The sequence below is a fragment of the Mus musculus genome, chromosome 5 (genome assembly GCF_000001635.26).
Source record: "Mus musculus strain C57BL/6J chromosome 5, GRCm38.p6 C57BL/6J".
NCBI classification, from domain to species: domain Eukaryota; kingdom Metazoa; phylum Chordata; class Mammalia; order Rodentia; family Muridae; genus Mus; species Mus musculus.
Genome location: NC_000071.6, coordinates 30,536,558 through 30,560,761, shown reverse-complemented (window position 1 = coordinate 30,560,761; position 24,204 = coordinate 30,536,558). Strand labels below are relative to the sequence as shown.

At 48.0% G+C, this 24,204-nt stretch overlaps 1 protein-coding gene and 1 long non-coding RNA gene across 3 annotated transcripts in view; one reads left to right on the top strand and one right to left on the bottom strand.

Moving 5' to 3' along the window:
- Positions 1 to 8,007: 8,007 nt before the first annotated feature.
- Gm40272 lies at positions 8,008 to 14,968 on the bottom strand. The gene is made up of 3 exons (XR_868323.3): positions 14,394 to 14,968; positions 8,874 to 8,977; positions 8,008 to 8,196 (listed from the first exon to the last, which is right to left on the bottom strand). It is a non-coding gene; the product is annotated as a predicted gene, 40272 (long non-coding RNA).
- Cib4 (calcium and integrin binding family member 4) overlaps positions 14,917 to 24,204 on the top strand; it is a 60,263-nt gene continuing 50,975 nt past the window's right edge. Inside the window, exons 1-2 of one of the 2 annotated variants that reach the window (XM_006504153.3) lie at positions 14,917 to 14,999; positions 16,062 to 16,096. Coding sequence is in view for 1 of the 2 variants with exons in the window: in NM_028483.1 (NP_082759.1) it covers positions 14,983 to 15,036; positions 16,062 to 16,096 (89 nt within the window). In the remaining variant the exon portion in view is untranslated. Of the gene's footprint in view, positions 15,037 to 16,061; positions 16,097 to 24,204 lie in introns of both variants that reach the window. The other variant, NM_028483.1, reaches the window with a different exon arrangement.

The following is a 24,204-nucleotide window of genomic DNA, read 5'->3' as shown; positions in this document are numbered from 1 at the left end:
ATTTGGAGTCACACTATCCTATGCCTGAGGTTGGTGAGCTCTTGCAAAGTTACAGATAATATTCTGGGACCAGTTGTTTGCACAAGATTGGGGGTTGGGGTAGTGAAGAGTGTGGGAAAAAATGTTCACTTTTTTGGATGAAGTGGATGCTGCTCAGGGCCACACGTCCTAGACCTAGGATTGGGATGTCATCTGAGTTGCCACTGCCAGCTGACTGCCAAGCTTCAGGGGAATCAATCACCTGTGGGTGTCTTTTTTTTATATTTCTATTATGGGTAATGCAGGGAAGAGGCCAATTATGGGGCAGGTCTTGAGTCTAAGAGGGGAAAACGGTTTCTGAGGCTGTCATGAGAGTGGGATCACTTGGCCCCTGAGCTCTGTCTAGGGACAGGAGGCTGGGCTGGGTCCAGAGGTGGGAGGCAGGGTAGAGCTTGGGCAGGACTTCAAAGTCAGCAACACAGCAGCCACCTCTGGGAGAGGCGATTAGCTGTGCTGGGTGGGTATTTCCTCTGTTCCCGAGGGCCTTCAGGGAGCTGTGTTGTTTCTGGCCACATTGCTGAGGATTAGAGGAAAACCTGGAAGGAGGGAGTGGGGACTGACCAGCTCTGGTGGAAAGCACCTAGGAGAGAATGAAGGAGCAGAAATAGGGGGTGAAGTTGAACAGGGAGCAGACCAGAGCACAGAGTTTGTGGTAGGGCATTATGTGGACTGAACCCTTGTCTCCTGGGCCATGGGCAGCTGAGGAGAGCTAGCAAGAAAGAGGGAGGTTGGTTAAACTTGCAGTGTCCAGAAGAAAAGAGCAGATTCTCTCAGGATCTGTTGATGGCTGTGGGGGCTTCTGTAGGTTTTGTCTGCCTGGCACCACTTCTGCCCTCCCTGAATTGATAGAACCTTCTAGAAGGCATCTATTTACTGTGCTTTAGGTGGATCTGACTGCAGTATTCTGCACACGAGGAAGTGTGCTCATGTCCAGCCCAGGCCAAAGATAGGACTGGGTTTCAAGTTCGAGTCAACCGGTTGGGCCTAAAACTCTTCCAACAGACTGGGTAGGGGAGACCATCTTTTTCTGATGGGGTCTCTAAATAGAATATGACTAAGAAGGCTTCCTGCCACATGAGGAGAAAATATTTGAGAGATGGTATGAGTCAGAGCCCTGAGGGTGTAGTTTGGGGTACAGCTATGGATCACATAAGTAGAGACAGGCCACTGGAGAAAAGAACTGCAAAGATGTTGGTAAAATACTAGATCCAGCCATTCTTGAGGCTGATTCAAGCCTCCATTTAACACAGGCCACTAACATTTTTCTTTCCTAATCCACTTTGTTCCTTTCCCCTCCTGTGTAAGTGAAAGTCCTTACTAGCAATTGTGGGCTCAGCATCCTCTTTCCGTCTCCAGACTTGATATCCCTGATTCTTCTTACATGTAAAATGAGCATCTTCATCCAGGACATCCTCCTCTGGCTGGAGATGCCCCTCACGAGCCTCCTGGGGGAAATAGTCCTCAGCATGCAGTACAATGAAGCACACAGTGCAGAAGACTGATGACCGGGCAGTCCTTCTAACACTGGTAAGTCCTGTTGAAGGACCGCCATCATGGTATGAATTAAAGTATTCACACTTCCGGAGAGAAGAAAGCACTTTGATATGGCTGCAGGGAGTACTAAGATCAGCACTTGGTCCAATCTCAGCTTCTAGGCTGGAGAGAAAGGAAGGGGTCCTCCCTTATAGGCAAAGAGATCCCAGGACTTCCCTGAACTACAGATGAAGCCACTCTGTCATCTTAACTGGCAGTTAATGAGCCAATTCATAATTTAAAAGACGTTTTAAGAAAGATCAAGAGGAAGTGGGAAGTGCTTGTGTGTGTGTTGAGTGTGTGTGTGTCTCTCTCTCTGTGTGTGCATGTGTATGTGTGCCTAACAAAGAATGGCAAACCCACTTCACTCTGTCCTACAAAGGTTCCAATCGTCATCTTGGGTAACTCGACAGGAGAGAAGCTTTCCTAGCAAACCTGGATTTAGATCCCTAAGGGCTGAACCTCCTCAAGGGCCCATGATGCCTGCAATGGACCTGGAGAGTCCTGCTTTGTCTGTCTTCTCAGCCAGGCAGTGAGTTACACACACGTTAAAGCCTGAATGCATAGTGGGGTCACCATGCCTTTCTGTATCTGAGAGAAAGTAGATTAAGCCTGAACCCACAGGAAATCTAGAACTGCCTTCAGTACCTTTGGGATTTAATTCCAATCCCATCTTCCCTGATATGTTTCCTGCTCCCTCCATCCCTCCATCCCTCCCTGCCTTCTTCCCTCCCTCCTTTCCTTTCCTTTCTCCTCCTTCCCTTGGCTCCCGCTCTCTTGGGACTCTCTCTCCCTCTCCCCATCTCCTTCCCTCTCCTTCTCCTTCTCCTTCTCCTTCTCCTTCTCCTTCTCCTTCTCCTTCTCCTTCTCCTTCTCCTTCTCCTTCTCCTTCTCCTTCCCTCCCTCCCTCCCTCCCTCCCTCCCTCCTTTCCTTCCTTCCTTCCTTCCTTCCTTCCTTCCTTTCTTCCTTCCTCCTTCCTTCCCTCCCTCCCTTTCTTCTTCCTTCTTTCTCTCTCTTCCTTCCTTCCTTCCTTCCTTCCTTCCTTCCTTCCTTCCTTCCTTTCTTCTTTCTTGTTTTCTTCTTCTTTCTCTTCCTCTTCCCCTCCTCCTTCTTTTTGAATTAAGAAAGATATAAAGCATTTCTCTGATTGATTTCTTTCAACATAGTAGTAGAAGGCAAATTTATACCAAAGAGACAACCAATCTCTACATTCCTCCAGAGACTGGTATGGGAGGAGTTGGGACTAATCATGATGATTGCATTAAAGGAAAGTCATTTCAAAGCTGCTCCTATGAGTGTCTGAGCATGGCCTCGAGGTAGGCTGGGGCTGAAGTATCTGTGGGGACCTCAGAGAGAGGTGAGGGAGTGGAGGAGACAGAAGTTGGGAGACAGGGGTGGGGCTCAAAAAGATGAGACAGCTAAGGAGGAGATGGGGATATGTTCTGCATGTGAGAGATCTCTAGCATTTAGTGATTTTCAGCTAAGACACAACACAATTTCCCCAGGTATATGTGAAGAAAATAAGTTCCATATGCCTTCTACTCTAGGAGCAGCTGCTTTCCTCCCTCCTCCAGATCTCAGAGCCCTCGGCTCACCTGGGTCAGTCTCTCAGACTACTCTACGTGGCCGAGGGTTTCACACTTAGCAATTTAGAGCCATGGTCATTATCCTTAGCAGGTCTCCAACATCTGCTAGAACACCAAACTATTGGGCCAGGCTGGAGAAATACTCACCTGGTTTACCCAGAGCTCTGCTATGTCTAAAGAAGGAGTCAGACTGCAGTGTGGACTGCAGTGGTGTAGAGATGGAAGGCTTGGTTCCTCTGCTTCTTATGCAGGTCCCTGGCCAATGCCCAAGGGACCAGGAGCCCATTTTAAGTGATGGGCAACCCTTTCTCAACGTAAGCCTCTGTCCCTTACCTGAAAAACAAGACATTGAACTAAATGAGGCCCAGAGCTAATCCTGGTCCCAGAAAGGAGACAATCTGATTCCTGATCCAGGAATTTCCAAGGTGCCCAGAGCCAGGTATCCTATGAGGACAGAGGCTATTCTGAGCCTCCTTCCCTCCCTAGCCTTATATCATGTAGAGATCTGTTGTTGTCTCAGGAGCTTCAGATGCAGGAGTGTGAGGAACTGGAGAGACCATTGAAGGCGGGGTGCAGTGAGTGGGAATGGATCACCCAGGCTGAGGCTGAAGAGATGCGGGGAGACCCCTCAAAGACCATGCTGAGGTGTCAGTATTTATTCTAAGTACTGTGGAAATCATGGGGAGGCTTTCGTGGCTGAGAAAAGCCTCTCATTCATCCACCAATACAGTTTCAAGAACCTTTAGAAATGTTTCCCACTCACCTCTGCAGCTCAAACTCCCAGAGGCCTTTGGGCCAACTGCCTACTTCCAGGCTCTCCTGGCCAGCTCTGGCAGATAATGGACACCTCTTCAGCTAGGTTTGCCTGGCTAATGGCTGGTGTTCTTTGGAAACCGAGACAGAGATGGGATCATGAGAGACAGAGAAAGCAATGAGAGACAGAGAGTAGCAAGAAAGAGCTTGGTGCAAGGGGCTTGAGGGGACATTTGCTAAATGAAATGTAAATCCTTGCTCTGGAGGCTGCCAAGAAGAGAGGTAGCTGATGAAAACCATATGTCCCTGAGTAAGTGACAAGAAGCGTGCTTGGTTGAAGACATTACTGTTGGTCTCCCATGCAATGGAAAATCTCCTATTTTAAAGAATACTGTGTTAAGAGGCACTCCGAGACAAACCACATTTCGCAATTAAAGCAGTTTACAAGGTCAGACAAGGAAGGAGAAAATAGACCAGCTGAAAGGTCTTGCTCAAGAAGAAAAAAAAAACTGTTTAAAAGTTCAATGTTATGGTCTCAAACTGTAACATGGGCTCTTTGTATGGTTTGGCTTAAAACAACAACACAAACCCCCAACAACAAGCTTTTGTGGGGATGCAGACACAGCTGGAGGTGACTGGTGAGAGGGCTAAAGAGATGCCACAATGGTCAAGGCTTACTGCTTTAGCAGAGGAACCAAGTTTGGGTCCCAGAAGAACAAAACAATACAAAACAAAAACAAAAACAAAAAACAACCACCTGTTAGTTCCAGCGTCTGGGGCCTCAGTGATCCTCCATAGACACATTCATTGACGTCCATGTGTGTGTGTGCATGCGTGCACGTGGGCGCATTCACACATGCATTCACACACACACTTAAAGGAGCAAAAATAAATCCTAAAACCCTTTCTAAAAATGAAAGTGATTGATGATCCTGAACGACTGCCACACCTCCTATTATTTTAAAACAGTTTTGATTTTATTTTTAAAAGCAAAAACTATCATTTTAAAAACTTGCTTAAATTGACCTTGAAACAAACTAAAACCAAACAGACAAACATCTCTACCATCTCCTCTCAGTCTGAGGAATAAATTTCCGATTTCTTCATCCGACATCCAAGTTCCAGCACGGAAGGGGATCTGCCTGGAGTTTTCCATACAGGATACAGAATACAGGATCCTGTAGCAGGACCTGCCTTCCTACCTGTCATCTGTCCTGTTGGCAGGTTGGACCCATAGGGCCTCATAACTACTTACTTTGCCTCTGAGTGCCCTCTCTCCTAACTATAGAGAAAAACTGTTAGCTTTGTGGAAGGAGATCAGGCGCTCAGTATCGAACCCAGGGCCTCACGCATGCTAGGCAAATCCTCTGCTGTGGAGCTACACCCTCAGCCCTTGTTAGCCATTTTTAAGAGATACCCATTTCCAAACTCTATGTATTATATCAGCACTTCCACCTGCTCCTTTTGATCCCGGTCTCCTGTGAAATTCTGCACCCCATCATCTATTTTCTTAACCATATTAATCACAGCTATTTTAAAGTCTGGATCAGAAAAGCCCAAGGTCTGGCTCCCCCGTGGGGCGTTTCTATTATGGAGATGCTCTGCGCTGACTGATGTGTCTCTCATCTCAGAGGATTTATTTTTGCCTTCCTGAAGGCAGTCAGGAAAGCGGAAGGTCACCCTAATCCAGCCTGGGATTGGGCCGCTATGATGCTGGCGGTCAGACTGTGGGGGCTGTTCTATTTCTGGCTCACCCTTCCTCCTGCTGCCTAACTTCTCTGGGGTTGTAGGTGCAAGCCTGTCTGTTTGCTAAGCCTCTTCCTTTTTGGTGGGCTATCAAGTTCAAGATTGTCTTCCAAGCCTCACGATGCTGCTACCCATTCCGGGCTCCCCGGCTGGCCCTCAGTCCCTCATGCACTGGGAGGCTGCTCTGAGAGCTCACTTTGGGCTTTGCTTTCCCCCAGAGACCCTGACCCTCAGACCTTCCGTGCCTAGTATTTTAATCTTCTCACTTATTTCCTTCCCTAATTTAGGGGGATGGAAGAACCCTTTCACCTACCCCCACTTTCTCCTTGATCTGTAGCTGCTCAACAATGAGCAGGACTGAGGGTCACATCAGAATGCTTCCCCTTTGGGCACTGACCCCTCCAGCTCACCTTTGAGTAGGTGGCTTTGGGTATCACTTCCAGCGAGAAGGCTGGCCTCTGATGGCTGCTCTGCTGTTCCAAGGAGCGGGCGCTTTACCTGTTCCCTTAGAGCCACTGTTGAGTAGGAACCCTGTCTTTTCCTCCCTGGGATTCCTCACCCATCTCACCTACAGCTTTCAATGCTACACCAATGCCCAGACATTCCCTAATGTCTGTCTATAGCCTGGAGCTCTGTGGTGACCTAAATCCCAATATCTCTTGTCATTGCCACTTGTCTGCCACATAGACATCTCAAACAACACATTTAAAATCTTCCCTTTCCACCCAACTCTCCAGCATTCCCTCCTTGCTGCTGTCATGGTCGGAGTCCCAAGGGTCACACTCAGTTCATGCTCCCTCCCCCCCACCCCACCCCATAGTCCAGAGACGCCATATGATGTCATTAGGTTCTCTCAGACATCGACAACCTTGTCCCGGCCATCCTGCGGCTTACTCCGTAGTCTCCTCACACGTGTCCCCAGCCTCGTGGCCTTCTTCCAGCACATTCGCCAGCCACTCTCCGAGGAAGGGAGCCCTTGAAAACAGACATCAGATTATGTCATTTCTCAGAATGACGCTCTACAATGACTTCACATTGCTTTTCACAGAAAGCACTGATCTGCCCCCAAGATCTACCCCAAGCCATCTTCCACCCCCATCTCCTGGGTCTTGCCCGTAGGCGTCTCTGTTCTCCAGCAGCCTGAGTTTCTTTCGTGGGAGCCTCTCCACAAGCTCCCGCATTACCAGGAAGCACTTTCCCTCATGGCCACCTCTGCTACTGTTCTCTCAGGTCTAGTTCAGTGTCCCCTCCTCAGAGGAGCCTCCCTGAGCCTTGGATGAGAGCCCTGTCCTATCACTGACACTCGGCTATTTGGCCACACACAGGTGCGGCTCCATAGGCAACTGAATGACCATCGACTCAGTGTTTTCTCACAAAAGTAGAATTCCTCAAGGCTAACTAACAACAGAGACTCTTTTGGTCACCACTCTCCCTCTAACACCTGGGACACCATAAAAGGGTCAACGAGAACCTTACAAATAAATGAGTATTAGACAAGGACAAGTAACCTCTACCCCCATGGCCTGGCCACCTAGCAGAAGTAGGGTGACCAGCACTCAGTAGAAAGGGTGACTGTGGGAGTGGATTTAAGCTAAGGAGTATCAGAGAGGGCAGAGCACACCAGGGAGCTAGCTGGATTGGTATAATGGTTTGTATATGCTCAGCCCAGGGAGTGGCACTATTAGAAGGTGTGGCCCTGTTGGAGTAGGTGTGCCATTGTGGGCGTGGGCTTTAAGACCCTCACTTTAGCTGCCTGGAAGCCAGTATTCTGCTATCAGCCTTCAGATGAAGATGTAGAACTCTCAGATCCTCCTGCACTATACCTGCCTGGATGCTGCCATGCCCCCACCTTGATGATAATGGACTGAACCTCTGAACCTGTAAGCCAGCCCTAATTTAATGTTGTCTTATAAGAGTCGCGTTGGTCATGGTGTCTGTTCACAGCAGTAAAACCCTAACTGAGACACTTGGTAAGGTGCTTACCTTATGTCTTAGTCAGGGTTTCTATTCCTGCACAAACATCATGACCAAGAAGCAAGTTGGGGAGGAAGGGGTTTATTCGGCTTACATTTCCATACTGCTGTTGATCACCAAAGGATGCAGGACTGGAACTCAAGCAGGTCAGGAAGCAGGAGCTGATGCAGAGGCCATGGAGGGATGTTCTTTACTGGCTTGCTTCCCCTGGCTTGCTCAGCCTGCTCTCTTATAAAACCCAAGACTACCAGCCCAGAGATGGTCCCACCCACAAGGGGCCTTTCCCCCTTGATCACTAATTGAGAAAATGACTTACAGTTGGATCTCATGGAGGCATTTCCTCAACTGAAGCTCCTTTCTCTGTGATAACTCCAGCTGTGTCAAGTTGACACAAAACTAGCCAGCACACCTTATTATAAGGTATGGACTTAGAATGTAGAAGAAGCCAGGCATGGCAGCAGGGCTTCAGTTCCAGCGCTGGTATGACAGAGACTCGCAACTCTCCAGGGCTGGCCAGCCAGCTTAGCCTCCTCGGCAATCTTCAAACGTTGACCTGTGTGGTACCTGAGGAAAGATTTCTGAGGTTGTCCTCTGGCTTACACAGATTCACACACAGGGATGGGGCGTGGAGAGGAGGAGGAAGAGAGGCAAGGAATTCTCTAGCTAAGCCAGGCCTATTGTTGAGTATGAAGCATGGGACAGGAGTCCTCAACTGAGTCCAGCCCCAGGCTTGGTACATATCACAACAAGCCCCATTTTATCATGCTGAGTGGTTTGAGATTCAATATTACCACATGAGACTGATTCCGTGACATCCAGCAAGCTGCTTTTCTAGGTCTATGGAAACGGAGACAGTGACTTCCAGGTCCCGTTAGGCTGTTTCCCCCCTGTGTCTTAGGCAAGTCAAACCTTGGACCTCAGCCCGATGCTTTGTAAAGCACACTTCTCAAAGGCTGACTGCTAAGGTCTCTCTATGACATTTCCAAATTCAAAGTTCAAAAACTGTTCCAACGAGAGAACACGTTTCTGGAGCCCTTTTCTGGTCAAAAAGCTGCTCTCCTATTTCTCAGGCCCCTCAGGCATGCTGTCAGTGGAAGCAAACCCTGATATAGGCCTTTTTTGTAGGTCTTTCGAGAGCTGATCCCAGGGCTGGGAGACACACAGGAGAGACAACACCACTGTGTGACTATCCAGGTATGTCCTATGTCCCACACCCTGTCCTCAAGAGCTTGGATCCTTACCTAGACTTGCTGAAGCCATAGGTCTGTCTCCTGAAGCACTTCCAACTCCTACCTCCACTTGGTTGAAGGTCACCCAGGATCATCACACTGAACTTAGCTGTTGTCTACACACAGATCAAGAAGATTTATTAACTAATTAATTATATGAGTGGTTTGCCTGCATGTAAATCTGTGTGTGTGCGCGGTGGTGTCCGACCGATCCCCTGGAGTTACAGACAGTTGTGGGCCACCATGTGGGTTCCAGGAGCGGAATCTGGGTCCTTTGCAAGAACAGCTGATGCTGTTAACAGCTGAGCCATCTCTCTAGTTCCTCAAGATTTCTTTTTTAATAGAAGATTACAGGGCAGAAATTGAAGGTGACGAGTTTGTGAGGCAATGCCAAGTCCCTGGGAGATGGCTTAATTTCACGTGGACCTGTTCATGTGACAGTGCCTGAAACCGGGGTGTGACGTGGGGCATGGGGCATCTGATGCAAGTTGGAAAAGGGCAAGGTCACCCTTGTCCAGGGCCCAAGCACATTTCCTCTGTCCTCTGTCCCCAGCCTTTTATGTTCTTTGAATGCCAAGGATACTTACTTTTTTTCTGAGGATGTTTTTGGCATCCAGGGCCATTGAAAAGAGGGGTGTCTCTTATCCAGGGTAAGAAAAGCATGGGGAAGCAAACAGCTGTGGTTCTTTGTGCCGTCCCTGAGTGACAGCGGGCTGGACACTAGAGTGGAGTGCCCTGTACCAGCAAGGCAGGGGAAGCTTCTATGTGGGACCCTTGCCAGCCCTTTGGTGGCATGTCGAACTCTTCTGTCTTCATGTATGCATCACATGAGGAGGGGCTAGAGATTGTGGGATCTCTTCCTCTTCTGCTACGCTACTTTTTTCCTTTAGAGTCAGGGGTACCCCACTGTGTCCAATACTTAGGGGTTGGATTAACGTGACTGTCTGACAAGCAGCTCAGAAGGAAATTGTGTCTTCATTTATGACCCTCCACACAGCCACCTGCTCAGGACTGTGCCTGGCCTTTAAAAGGCACAGTGCATGGGCTGAGCACCTGCGCTCCGCACTGTGCTGGACCAGTGCTTAAGCTGATGTTAGGGCGAGAGTATAGATGGCTCCGCTGTGGGAAAGCAGGGGCTCCAGGTTCCAGATTCCCAGGGCCCTGGGGATGTTTCCAAGCATCCTGATCTCCATCTTTAGGTACATTTGTCCCAAGATTGGCCCTCCACCAAGGCAACCGTGCCACCCTCATTCTTACTTGGGATAGCCTTAGAGAAACCAGGATGGGTTTCCGCAGGCCTGCTACTTGCCATGAGGAAATTGTTAACTCCTGCTGGCACAGTGTAGCCTGGCTGACTGCTGGAGGCATGCAGATCTCAGATTGGAGCCAGCCAGCCCAGTAGGGAGGGGTGGCTGTGGGTGGAGCCACTTGCTTGGGTTAGCCAGAGGGAGCTAGGGAGCATAGACATGAATTCTCTCATTTACACGTTCTTTAATAATATTTACGGTGCTTTGCAGGCACTGAGTTAGCACTTAAACATATCTTGTCATTTTTAAAATAACAGCTTTAAGGTATAATTGACGCACCATACAATTCACTCCTACAAAGTATGTAACTTCAAGGTTTTTAAGCTATTCAGAGTTGTACCACCATTTAATTTTACAACACATTCATTTACCCATAAGGAGGCTTGGTTCTCATTTGCAGTCACTCACTCTCGGTTTCCTGCCCCTTAGCCCCTGAAAACTACCAACCTACTTTTTAATCCCCATGGCTTTGCCCACTCCAGACATCTTAAGCAGGGGGGTCCTACACTGCATGGCCTTTGTGACTGTTTTCAAGGCATGCTGTTTTGTGGGACCAAACTTCACCTGTAGTGGCAAGTACTATTTTGCTTTGTAGGTACACACTAGTTAATGGGCTTTGGGCTTGCTTCCACTTCCGGCGATTATGGATAATGCCGCTGTGAGCACACTTATTCTCTTTTTAAGCAGCCATCCTGGTGGGTATGAAGAGGCATCTTAGTGTGGCTTTGATTTGCATCAGCTTCCTGATGGCTAATGATGTTGAGATGCTTTTCATGGACTCTTAAGACATTCCCTTATCTTCTTGGAGAAATGCCTATTCATATCTGTCTTGGTTAGGGTTCCCTGCTGTGAGCGGACACCATGACCAAGGCAAGTCTTATAAAGGACAACATTTAGTTGGGGCTGGCATACAGGTTCAGAGGTTCAGTCCATTATCATCAAGGTGGAACATGGCAGCATCCAGGCAGGGATGATGCAGGAGGAGCTGAGAGTTCTACATCTTCATCTGAAAGCTGCTAGCAAAATACTGGCTTCCAGGCATCTAGGATGAGGGTCTTAAAGCCCATATCCAGTGACACACCTACTCCAACAGGGCCACACTTTCTAATAGTGCCACTCCCTGGGCTGAGCATATACAGACCATCACAATATCCTTGGTCCATTTTCAATTTAATTTAATTTTTAAAGACTTATTTTATTTTAAAGTGTGTGTGTGTGTGTGTGTGTGTGTGTGTGTACATAAATGCATGGAATCTAGAAGAGAACATCAAACCCTTAAAGCTGGGTTACAGAGAGTTGTGAGCCACCTAATGTGGGTGCTGGGAACTGAACTCAGTTCCTTTTTGAGAGCAGTACTTATTCAAGTGCTCATAATCACTGAGCCATCTCTCAACCCAATTTAACCCTCTTCCCCACCCCCTCTTTTTAGTTGGCTTATTTCTTTGTACCATTACGTTGTGAGAATCCTTTACACGGCCTGGATACAAGTCATTTTTCAGAAAAGCTGAACTTGACAAGACGGGTTGAAGTAAATCAAGTTAACACAGGGGCTGGAAGTTTAAGAATCTGTGCAGTTTCCTGAAAGGTGACAGAAACTTATGCCATGCAGACCTCAGAGAGGCAGGATGTGGAAATGTCCTTCTGGTGTCTCCTCACAACTCAGCTACACCTCTTTGAAACCACTGTGGCACCACAGGCACCCAGCAGCACAGGGGCTGGGGGAGGGGGAGAGGTTGCCTAATACACTGGAGCAGAACCTCATGTGGGGAAATTTTTTTTCCTTTCTTCATTCTTTTCTTTGCCTTTTTTTTTTTTTTTAATGGTCTTTTATTCCTCGGGCAAATGAGATGGTACATATAAAAGCATTTGGAATTGTAAAGGGATATGCAAATGCAAGGTGACATTCTTATTGCTACTATTGTTATTGGTGAGAACCAATAAAAGGCCTGTCTAGGATGAAGTCACAGGGCTTTGGGTGGGGGCTAGGGACAGATGAGGGGGGAGGGTGAACCCTGAAGGAGGCAGGAGGGTAAGCAGGGCTGGCATACCCCGGCTTTGTGTGTGTGTGTGTGTGTGTGTGTGTGAGAGAGAGAGAGAGAGAGAGAGAGACAGAGAGAGAGACAGAGAGAGAGACAGAGACAGAGAGAGAAAGAGAGAGACAGAGACAGAGAGACACAGAGACAGAGAGACACAGAGACAGAGAGAGAGCACACACATGAGCACACGAAGCACCTTGTAATTTCTGGTGCATTCCTCTACCACCTGTAAAATTATTCACTTAATATTTTTCTTTAAAAGGGCTCCTATTTGTTTTCATTAATAGAGCTATGTTTATAAAGTCATCTTTATATCGCAGTCATAAATGACAAACATGCATCATTTTCAGAAGGGAAGGTACCCTATAAACGAGTGTGAGAATGCGTGCAGTGCTCTGCAGTTCTGGCTAGATTCCATTGCCTCCTGGGCCTGGAACATTGTCCCATCTTCTCAGCCTGGCTCAGCACTGTCACTTGGGTGTCTGTTCTAATGGCCCTTCTTTGGAGGCCTTAGGGTATCCAGCAGCTCCAGGGTTGGCCTCCAGCCTGGTCCTTGTTATCCGACTCTTATTGCACTGTAGCTTCCCGGGGGCTGTGGGTTTCCATTCCTGGAGTGTCTGGGTAGGGTGTCAAGGGCAAGGTTCATCTCTGTTCTTTACCAGTCTCCTTGTCAAGCGCTTATAGGTGCATGAGGAGCTGAGAGCTTTGGGTTGCTGGGCAGTTCTCTCTTTTGCTTTTGTTGCTCTCTTGTTAGCAAGGGTCAGCAGGGTGTAAAGACACAACAGGCTGGTGCCAAGTTATCTTACCTTGTGTAATCAGGATGTCTGAAAAAGACTGGATGGAGAAGGATATAGCCTGCCAGGGTATGGTCTTAAAGATCCCTGGCTTCCCTGAGAGATCCAGACCTACAACTTGGTTAGTCCCAGAGCACCCCTTAAACTCACCAATTCTGTGACCAGAGTAAGGGAGCAAGAATGCCATTGACTGCTGTGAATATGAACCAACCCGGCTTTTGGCAGATGCAGAGAAGGGGTCACGTTTGGATGGGGTTCAGTGACTGCCTACTTGCTGAAGGCCTTCACTTTCAGGTTCAACTTTTAAACTATTGTTGTCTTCTCTCTCTCTCTCTCTCTCTCTCTCTCTCTCTCTCTCTCTCTCTCTCTCCCCGGTTTTATACCAGGCGTCTTGATTTTAAAAATAACAACAAAAGCTACACATTTGTCATTTTTTTCTCCTTGCAATTTTAGAAAACAGGGAATTCTCACTCCCACTTCAGAGATGGGAACTGAGGCTAACAGTAATTTTTATGATTTGATTAAAGTGATGAAATCCGACCTTTAATATGTCAAAGTTCAGGTTTCTGACCACCACATATAGTAGCTATTAAGTGTCACTGTATACAATCAGGTAAGTATGGCCTACAGTTCAAAGGCTACATGCATGCTAAGGTAACTATGAATGTGGCATTACTTGAAACATTAAGGGTCCCTTCCCCTCAACTTGACAGCACAGTTTTCAAGCCTGAACTTCATAGGTATTACAGTATTAAGGGGTTGATGTGCCTGTCTTCTTGTTTAGAAGTCTCTGTATATGCATGTCTCCACACTGTTAACCTCTGGTAACATCAGTTTCCAACTCCAGGGATGTGTGTACATGGTGTACAACTCCAGGGATGTGTGCACATGTTCTGACTCTAAGAGCTGTGTCTCGCCAGGGTCAGGTAAAATGCTTAGCTTTGATACCTGTTCAGTAGTTGAAGGGATGATGGTCCATCTTTCATCTGCCAGTCTCTACTTTTGTGCAGGGAAGACAGGAAACAGGGGCAGCTTCATTTCTAGAGAATTCACCACCTCAGAGTCCCAGCCTCCTCCCAGGGCAGTCTGTGACCAGATACGCTCTAGGCTGAAGAGACTCTCATGTGTACCATGATGGTAGGAAGAAGGCCCTGGAGGAGGGCAGAGAGAGAACTTCGGGGGATTCCCAGAGCATCAGCCTCAGTGGCAGCATTGTTTGTGTCTGTTTACTGATCCAAAGTCTCTCCCATTCAGCCCTGCTTTCTGTGCCCTGGAAAGTCAGAGTGTAATGCAGGGGTGCTTGGTCCATGTGCCCTCAGCCAGAACCAGAGCAGCTCTGTGGTTAGGAGCTCTGACTTCTGCCTCATCTTGGTAGTTTTCTGTCTTTGAGCTCACCTTTGTGCAGAGTCCCTTCATCTGGTCCAAATTTGAATGCACCTTCTGTCCCTACAGGGACTCAGACTGATGGCATAAAGTACCCTTCTGTACCCTGTAGGCCATCTACTGAAGTCGGGGTCTATGTTTCTCCATCTCTGTAGCTCACACTCTGCACAGTACTCAAGATCTGGCTCTAAAACTTAGTGAGCACATTCTATGTGTCAGTAATAAACATCACCTGCATCGACTCAGTGGATCCCGGCAATGATGCTGAGACTTTCATCCCCTTGAAGGGGTAAGAGCAAAAAGCACCACAGAGGTTGTGTAGCTTGCTCCAGGTCACACAGTAAGCACGTGGCAGATCTGGGATTCCATCCCAGGCATCGTGACTCCCTGAGTCAACATCTCAAGGCTGCTTTTGGCCTGCCTTTCTGTTTGTTGTTTTGGAGGTGAGGGTTCTTAGCCAGGGCATCAAAAGAACCTGTTTGCCAACTCAGGGGCAGAAGGTGGAATGCTGGTCACCATGGTAACAGAATCACAGTACTACACCAGCTGCTGAGCCCTTGGGGCAGAAGTTCTACTGCTGGCAGGAGGAGGCTGGTTTAGCATGGGGCAGTGTTTAAGGTACCAGATGCAGTGGGAGGACCTGGAAGAGTACCAGGTGGGTAGTCAGGTCACAGATCCAGGACAGAACTAGGCACTTCCCAGGGCAGGAGGGATAGAGAGTAGAGGAGCTCTTGCCTGATCATGGAATTCACTGGTCTTACCACATTCCCCATCATCCTGAAGCAGCTGGTCTGATAGAAAGATGGAATGGCCTTTTGAAGACGCAGTTACAGCGCCAATTAGGTGGTAACAGCTTGGAAGGCTGGGGTAGAGTTCTTCAGAAGGCAGTATATGCTTTGAATCAGCGCTCGATATATGGTACAGTTTCACCCATAGCCAGGATTCATGGGTCCAGGAATCAAGGGGTGGAAAAAGGAATAGTTCCACTTACTATCACTCCTAGTGACCCTCTAGGAAAATTTTTGCTTCCTGTCCCCATAACTCTGGGTTCTGCTGGCCTAGAAGTTTTGGCTCCAGAGAGGGGAGTGCTCCTACCAGGAGCTACAACAAACATTCCATTGAACTGGAAGCTCAGACTTCCCCCTGGTCATTTTGGGCTTCTAATGCCCTTAAACCAACAGGCTAAAAAAGGAATAACAGTGTTAGGAGGGGTGATAGATCCAGATTACCATGGCGAAATTGGATTACCTCTTCACAATGGTGGTAAGCAAGATTATGTCTGGAGTGTAGGAGATCCCCTTAGGGCGTCTCTTAGTCCAGGCTGGCAGTGATGTCTCTTGACTCTGCTATACTTGTATCCATATGATTCAGACCAATATTTAAACCTCCTCACCCTGTATCTCCTGCCCCAGAGCCCGGGGTTTTGGCTTTGGCTCAGATCAACTCTGCCAGTCCGGGCTACTTTGCCTTTTTCCCCATGACATGGCTGGGAGAGTAAGGGCGTCATCCTGCCCTTTGCTGTCACCATAGGCCTGGTCCTGAGGGCTTCGCTGTCATCACTTCTTCAACAGTACAGTGAGAGAGCACCCCTTTCCTCTCTGAGGCTTCATGCTCTTACAGGGGCTGGGGGTGTGGGGTAGGACTGGATCAAGTGTCAGTCTCCTCTCTGATTTGTTGCAGGCTCTGACCTTCCTGACAAGAAATGAGATTCTGTGGTGAGTAAAGACCCTGGTCCTCTTCCCTTTTCCCAAGCTGGAGTCTTTCCTATTATGGTTTCACTCTGGCCCTGGGGTGTAATCCCTTCTCAGAACCACACAGACAGCCCCTAAGCAACATCTGGGATGGACAGAAGTCATGAGAGTCCACTGGAGCAGGAGGAGATAACAGACTCAGGCCACAGTGCTGCTACTACCACCCGAGGCAGAGGATCTTCGTAGATGTTGGGACTTCTTGGGGCAGTGAGGAAAATGAAGAAATGCTTAGACTGTGTAGGCTGAGCCTACTGGGGCCACTCACTGGTCCAGTGAAGCTGGAAGCATCATGCATGCTCATTTGGCTACCTGTCCCATCTCTTCCTGACCCCACCTCCAAAGCTTCCTTCCAGGGCTCATTCTGTATCAGACACAATGGGGGCAGAGAATGTGCTCTCAAGTAGGATTCTGCCTTGTGGGAAACCTCTTGGCCAAAGTCCTATTCATCCAGAATGGAGTCGTGACAAATGGCTTTGTAGGGCATGGAATGGGATGACCAGGGTAGATGTACCTGTAGCCAGGTACTCAACAAAATTGTGTGGTGTATAAATGCGCGTTCCAGGACACTTCTGGAGGAAGGCAGTGAAGATGGGAATGAGGAGACCATTTAGACACTGTCCTGGATACACACACACACACACACACACACACACACACACCCCACCCCTTGTCCTCATTGGCTCTCTATGAGCTGACCACCCCCAAACATCACAAACATTAGACTCTCCAGGCACAATAGGGTAGCTACATGACAAAGAGCTATGGAGACCAGGAACAGTATTGACGTTTTGCTACCTTTCCTTTTAAAAATACTACTTATTTACTTTTTTTTCTACACTGGCAACAAAAGCTAGGGTTTCATATGTGCTAGCCAAGGACTCTCGCACTGAGTCACACGGAACTCAGTTTTTTACATAGAGGAAACGCCAAGTGAGCTGTATCCTACGACTTACCTAATCCCTAACTGATAGTTTCTAAGAAGTAATGTATGCATAAAACAGAAAACAAGAGGAAAAGAAGCAACATTGAAACATGACTAGAGAATCCAAACAGGACGAAATTTGAAGTTCTAAATGCAAAGCAAATGCCCGCACTCTCTCCACGGGCCCTTCCCCCTGACTCAGCTCCTGCTCACCGGCAGTGTATCATCCAGACTCCCGAGAGAACGGTCCATACACACACCTTCATAACCGCTCACCCACTTACATCCTCATTGCTTCCTGGGCCTGCATCCTGTTCATTTTGTTCTGTACTTTTTGTCTCTTTTTGTTTGTTTGTTTTTAAGCTTGTCCTCTTTGACAGTTTTATAGGAAGTGTATAGAAAGCCACCCATCCTTCCTCAATGACTCTGAGTCTTTCCTTTACTTTCATGAACTATAATTTAATACCAGACCCTGCTGTGGATACTTAGCCTGTTGGGTGCTTGTGATGATGGTGGTGAGGACTCAGGGAGAGGGAATATGGATGGCACACCTATTTTCCCCCAAGCGTCCTTCCCCCAGTTTTCCTTTGCTTTGGGTTAGCCTCCTGAGAACGAGGTTCTTGGATACAAGCCATCCTGAGGGCCCCCTCCCACCTAAACTGACCAGCCAGGTCTTGAGGTGGCAGCTGTTCACATCCTCTTCCCAGCCTGCTTCCCTCCCCATCAGAGGTGAGCATTATGACTTGAATGTAAATGTGCCAGCAGCAGGCTCCTGTGTTTGAACACTCGACCTCCTGCTGCTGACACTGATACTATTTCTGGAGGTTATGGAACCTTTAGGGGGTGGGGCCTCACCGACAAATGGAGGGTTGTAGGGTTATGGAAACTTCTGTTTCCAGACCTCTTTGCTTCCTGATCCACTAGGATTTAATAGACCATCCCATTAGTCCCCGGGACTACAGACTCAACATCTCAGCTGCCCCACCCACTGTGTTCATCCTCACCAGGAAGGGCTGTACCCCTCTGAAACACGACCTAAACAAGCCCTTCCTCTCAGAAGTTATTTCTGTTAGGTGTTCTGTTAGAGCAATGAGAAAAGCAACTAATACAATGTCTTTATGTAACTGGCCTGACAGAAATGAAGATATTCTAATGAGACACCATGCATCTCAATGTATCAGACTATTCAAACAAAGGATCCCAAAGAATGGGAATTTCTCCAGGAGTCTCATGCTCAGAGAAGGAAAAGGTACCAGCCATCAGGGGAACATGTCTTCCTGAGAGAGGTTTCACACAGTTCTAACCACTTGTCAAACCACCTTACAGAATGAGACTGAGTCCCAGATAATGATAGGTCAGAGAGATGGGACTCCACCTTGACTGGTACTGCTTAGACATTGTATTGGCTAGTTTTGTGTCAACTTGACACAGCTGGAGTTATCACAGAGAAAGGAGCTTCAGTGGAGGAAATGCCTCCATGAGATACAACTGTCAGGCATTTTCTCAATTAGTGATCAAGGGGGAAAGGCCCCTTGTGGGTGGGACCATCTCTGGGCTGGTAGTCTTGGTTCTGTAAGAGAGCAGGCTGAACAAGCCAGTAAAGAACATCCCTCCATGGCTTCTGCATCACTCCTGCTCTCTAACATGCTTGAGTTCCAGTCCTGACTTATTTGGTGATGAACAGCAGTATGGAAGTGTAAGCTGAATAAACCCTTTCCTCCCCAACTTGCTTCTTGGTCATGATGTTTGTGCAGGAATAGAAACCCTGACTAAGACAGACATACATATATGAATATCCTTGGCTCTCTATCTGAACTTTAACCTTGCTGAAAATGACTTGGACAGTGGCTGGATCCCTTTGTCCCTCTTCCCAATGGGGTTGTGTTGAATAAATCTTTTTCTGCTTTCCACTATTAATTTGGTTCCTTTAATTGGCTTATGAAGGGTGGTGGGTGGCCAAACCTAGCTTGGAGCATAGTAAGTGACCCCCAAGTTTGATAACACTTCCTCATGGAAAAGGCGCAACTTCAGTTGTCCAAATGTGGCTAGGGAAAGCTGTGCATGAGATCAAACCTGTCTCACAAGCTTCTCTTGAAGCTCTTTCTGACCCACCCTGACTGATGGCTCCATTCCTGAGCACAAGGAGCCATACCTCACTTTGGGTAGCTCCTGCCAAAAGGGACCTTTGGGACCATGGAGAAGTGGAATAGGTTAGGTAGGGGGTGTTGGATACCATGCCTAATGAAGACATAGTGGAAGATGTAGTGGCTCAGTGCCCACTCTACATCTGTCTCTAGACTTGCACAACTTCAGATAAGATGGACAGGATTGGGTCGGGGGGACAGAAACTCCAACATGGCATGATGATACTGAAGAAGGTCCTGCTACTTCAGTAAAAGTGACACCCCAGCTGGAGGAGATCATAGGCCGAGAAGCAGCTGAAGATATGAATAAGGACTTCAAATGATCAAGGTGCTCAACTGAGGCTGTGGTTCAAAATGAAGAAGTCAGGCTGACTTGGTCATTCTACTTGCATCATGATGGCTCAGGAAACATTGGTGCTGATTCACCCACCAGAAGGATGCTGTCTTGAGTAGCTGGAGCCTCCATGGAGAACCTTAGAAGTATGATGATGTTCAAAATTTCAAGATTAAATCAGGAAAGCAAAGTGCATGGAACATCCAGTCAACGTGGGGAACAAGAGCACCACTCATGTTTGTTCCCACTACTAAAGGGAGAGTAAAGGCATGTGTTCTGTTTTATTTTGAAGAAAGAAACCTGTAAGCACAAAAAAGAAGGCCATAGATGAGAAAGGTCAACAGATACATGAGAAGTACCAAGTAGCTATATAGGATCCTAAAACGAACTCAGCTGAGTAGAAAGCTGAAAGAATTCGATCTGCAGGCCCAGAGTGATAGACTCAAAACCTAGAAAGGCCCAGGGAGCTTAGAATGCCATGGTGAAGAGTCAGGAGAGAACACAAAGGGATACTGGGTCTTAGGTGAGTCTACCTCTTACCTATGATTCACTTGGCATCCCACCAATGCTCTGGTGTGAGAGGAGCTCACCGTCTGGATGAGAGTCACAGCCAAGCACAGTGAGGAGCAAGGGGATCTGACATTGAACCTTCAAAGCCTTGCTGTCAGTCTGACTTGGAGGACCTTTCTGTATGTCAACAGGGAAAAGGGATTCTACACCTTCGTTACATTTCAGAATGCTGAGACAATAGGAAGACCTTCCACAGGGGGAGGAAAGAAAAAATGATACAGAGTGGGTATGGAATCAGAACAGCTTTGGGCTTGCATGAGAAGACATGACCCTTTCAAAATTCTTAGGAAAGACATTTCTGATCTAGAAAAAAAGTTCCTAGCTAGTCTGTCAATCATGAGTGTAAGTGGGATAACAATATTTTTACATGCAATTAAGTAAAGGGTATACACATATCTGAGACAGCTAAAATTAGTAATCAAACTCAAAGACCCAGGATGCAGAGACGAAAGGACCCTAGCAAATGGATGGAAATGTTAGTGACAAGGATGGCAATGAGGAAAAGCTCAAGGAAGGCAACGGAAACGGGCCTGGGGGAGCAATCAGCCTTTTACAGCTCTGCAGAAAGTTTGGTAGATGAACTAATGACAGACATACAGCAATCTAAGAAAAAGAAAACAAGGCCATGGTTAACTCTGGAAAAAACAAAAGGCTTGCAAGAAAGAGAAACCAGCTGTAAGCAATGCTTGAATAATAAATAAAATATAACAGTAATACGGTAAATACAGAATATCGATTCAGGCGAATTGTTTTAAATTGGGACGCTGGGAAAGGAGATGTATATAGAGAAATTAATCCTCCTCTTAATAGGGGCATGTCGTGAGATAATGTCTATAATGAAAAGGCACTGGCAAGTTGGTAGCATTAGCGCAGTACTTAGAAGTGTTATATAAATATTAAGAAAAAAAACCAAGAGGAACAATAAGCTGTTTGTAAAATGCCTCTGGAGAACAGAGTGGGTAAGTGTGGGGTGCAGGGTGTAAGTCATCCTGGCTGCAGGCTTTAGAGTGCTTGTTTTCAGCCTGTTGCAGTGTATTGTTTTGGGAAACTAGACTGAGAGCTGGAAGATGCTCCTGGTTTCTGAAGTAAAGATGGTTACACACACCGATGCACAAGCACAATGCCTGGAAAGGTATGGCACATGTGGCAAACACACCAGCTTCCTTCCCAGGGGCAAGCAAGGTCTCAGACATGTCCATGTTAGGGGTGCATTGTGGCTCAAGGAAGAAAATCACTTAGACATCGATTCATGCCGTGGGCTCAGGAATTACCTGTTCACAATGTCTAGGGGAGGCAGGGCCATTGTGAGCTGCTAATGTCAGGCTGGACCAGACCAAGCTCCATCAGTTTTGAACAGTTTTTCTTAAGAGGTCTCAATGATGGCCCAGTTGAATGGTGGTGGTACACCAATAAAAGCCACGAAGAAATCAATAGCAGTGGGCAGGGAGAAGGCAGTGGGTCTGTGTAAGGTGCCTCACCCTCTTCTCCACATGAATAAGTACATAGAGGCCAGGTCACCAGGTCCTCATATACTGTGACTGGAGCCCAGGTCAGCCTGGCACAGGCTGAGCCCTTTGGATGAATCCATGATACTCTGGAGTCTCTGGGTTAAGGATGTGTCTGTTGACATGCTGTTCCCAGACCCTGCTTAGGTTGATCCTCCCTCCTTCCTCCCCTCCCCCCCTCCCTCTTTCCTTCCTCCCTCCCTCCCTCGCCTCCCCCTCCCTCCCTCCCTCCCTCCCTCCCTCCCTCCTTCTTTTCCCTCCTCCCTCCCTCCCTCCGTCCCTCCCTCCCTTCTCTCCTTCCTTCCTGTTGGGGGTCTGACCATAGGGCACCACACAGATAGACAAATGCTCTGCCAAGCCTCTTATGAAGCCCCTTTTTCTTCTTAGCATCCTGGAGACTCCCCAGTCTTTCTAGTCTCCATCATCAGTTCCACCCGCTAGCCACTGGGGTTTCCTGGAGCAACTGAAGCCCCAGCACAGACAGTATGGCAAGGTTTCTTCCTGGGAGCCAAGAGCCTGCGTTTGAGGCTCAGCTCTGCTGCTTTCTGGCTGTGGGACTGGGCCTCGGTTTCCACACAATAAAACAGTTCGAGGGGATTCAGCACCCAGTCACACAAAGCCATCATTAGGCCAAGGAGATGCCATGTCACCGTGGGAGCAATATGTACCCAGCTCAGGGCTGAGCACAGACAGTTGTTTCCACCATGCTATTTACTCCCTGTCTGCAAACGAGGAAACTGGCTCAGAGAAAGACAGTGATTTTCCCAGGGTCACACAGTTTGGAAGTAAAAATCTTCATGTTTGGGCCAAAGAAGGGCCATTTATAAATATCTGTAGGGTATACCATAAGACAACAGGCTATTGGCATATGAGGTGGAGAAGCCCAGATAGTGGAGCTCAGGCAGGGACCAGGGCTCACACTAAATCTCTGATTTTACTCTGTCAGGAGAACCATTCAGAAGCTTCTAGAATCTGCACCATGTTCCTGGACTGGAATAAGAACCCCAAGGCGTAGTGAGGGTGCAGACCCATTTACAAATTTCTTGCATGGTTTTAACAGAGTCCATTTGAGACCCACTAAACTAAAGGTCTCAGTAGCAGTGGGAGGCAGGATGACAGAGACGGTACAGACTTTCAGTCACATGTGACTTGATTGGAGGGATCCAGTCAGGGGAGTCACCAAGACTCTCATTTCACAAGGGAAACTGAGTCTGTGGGGTGTGTCATGGCAGGTCCAATGTCACGTGGAGAGGTAGCAATCGCCGAGGCAGGTTGGAGCCGGTCTCCCGTGGAAGCGAGCCACAGGCAGGCTGCCTGGTTGCTGGCAGGCCCGATGTGTGAGTTTCTCAAATGGCTTTGACTTTTGAGTCCATTAGTGATTAATTCAGAGCTCCATTTCGAGCTGGCTGATCCATATTTGGAGGAGGAGGACATTCTGTGGCAGCCGAGATGCAGCCATGATTCATCTGTGGACAGCTGGTCCCTGTGGCTGTCTGGGAAAGCACAGAGTCTGGGCAGGTCCCCGGCCAGCACTCTTGCCCAGCCTGGGAATGGAGGCACAAGGGCTCTCTCCTGGGGGGGGGGGTATAGTGGACCCTTCAAGGGGAAATAGTGTACTCAAATTACCCATTTTAGGGTTCATTCGTCATCTCTTGTGTCTTCCCAGTTGTACAACCTTGGGCACACTAGGTAAACTCGCCAAGCCTCAGTTTACCCATCCACAAAGTGGTTACTTACACAACAGGGACTATTGGGAAGATGCTAGGAGGAACATGTCTGACTGGGTATGCAGAGCACACAGTGTGTGGTCAGGCATGGTGAGAACTGCAGGCCTTCCCAGTCTCCCTTCTCTGAGCTTCTGGGCAAGAGCTCTGGTGTCTGCAGCTCACACTTTAATGTCCACAGCCAGGTGACTTTGGGCAGGCCATCTACCTCCTGTTTTTTCTCTTGTAAAGGAATGGCCCCTGCCTTGGTGGGTCCTTGTTATGAAATGGACAGAGAGTGGTCTAGCACTTTGCGGGCAGAGACAGGCAGATCTCTCTGAGTTCAAGGCAAACTTGGACTACATACTTTCATGATAACCAGGGCTACATAGTGAAACACTGAAGAAGAAAAAAAAAAGAAAGAGAGAGGGGGTGAGAGGGAGATGGAGAGGGAAAGAGAAAGGAAGAGGGAGAGACTGCAGCAATTCTAACAATGAGAATCACAAAATGCTCCTTTGCCCGTGACTGCCTGCCCTTGTCCCTTGGAGGTCAGTAGGGATGGAGCCTCTAACAGGAATGGCTTTTCTTTCTTTGATCTGAGGTGACCCTTCCCATCCCAACACTTTCTAGAATTCTCTCCTAACCTCCCCACACATCTGCTGTTTGGTTCCCTCTTAATATTTACACGGAACCTCCCGGGACAGTTCAGGGCCTCTTACTAGACTGACAGGGCCATGCTTGGCTCTCTCCATGCAGCTCCATGCCCTGGTCCACCTCCCGTTCTCCAGGCCCTCCCAAGTCAGCACAGAGCGATTGGAAAAAGACCACCTTCCACTGGACGGCCAGCAATGGAACCCGTGTCTACAGTTTCTGCTCACATGTTTAGTAGAGGAG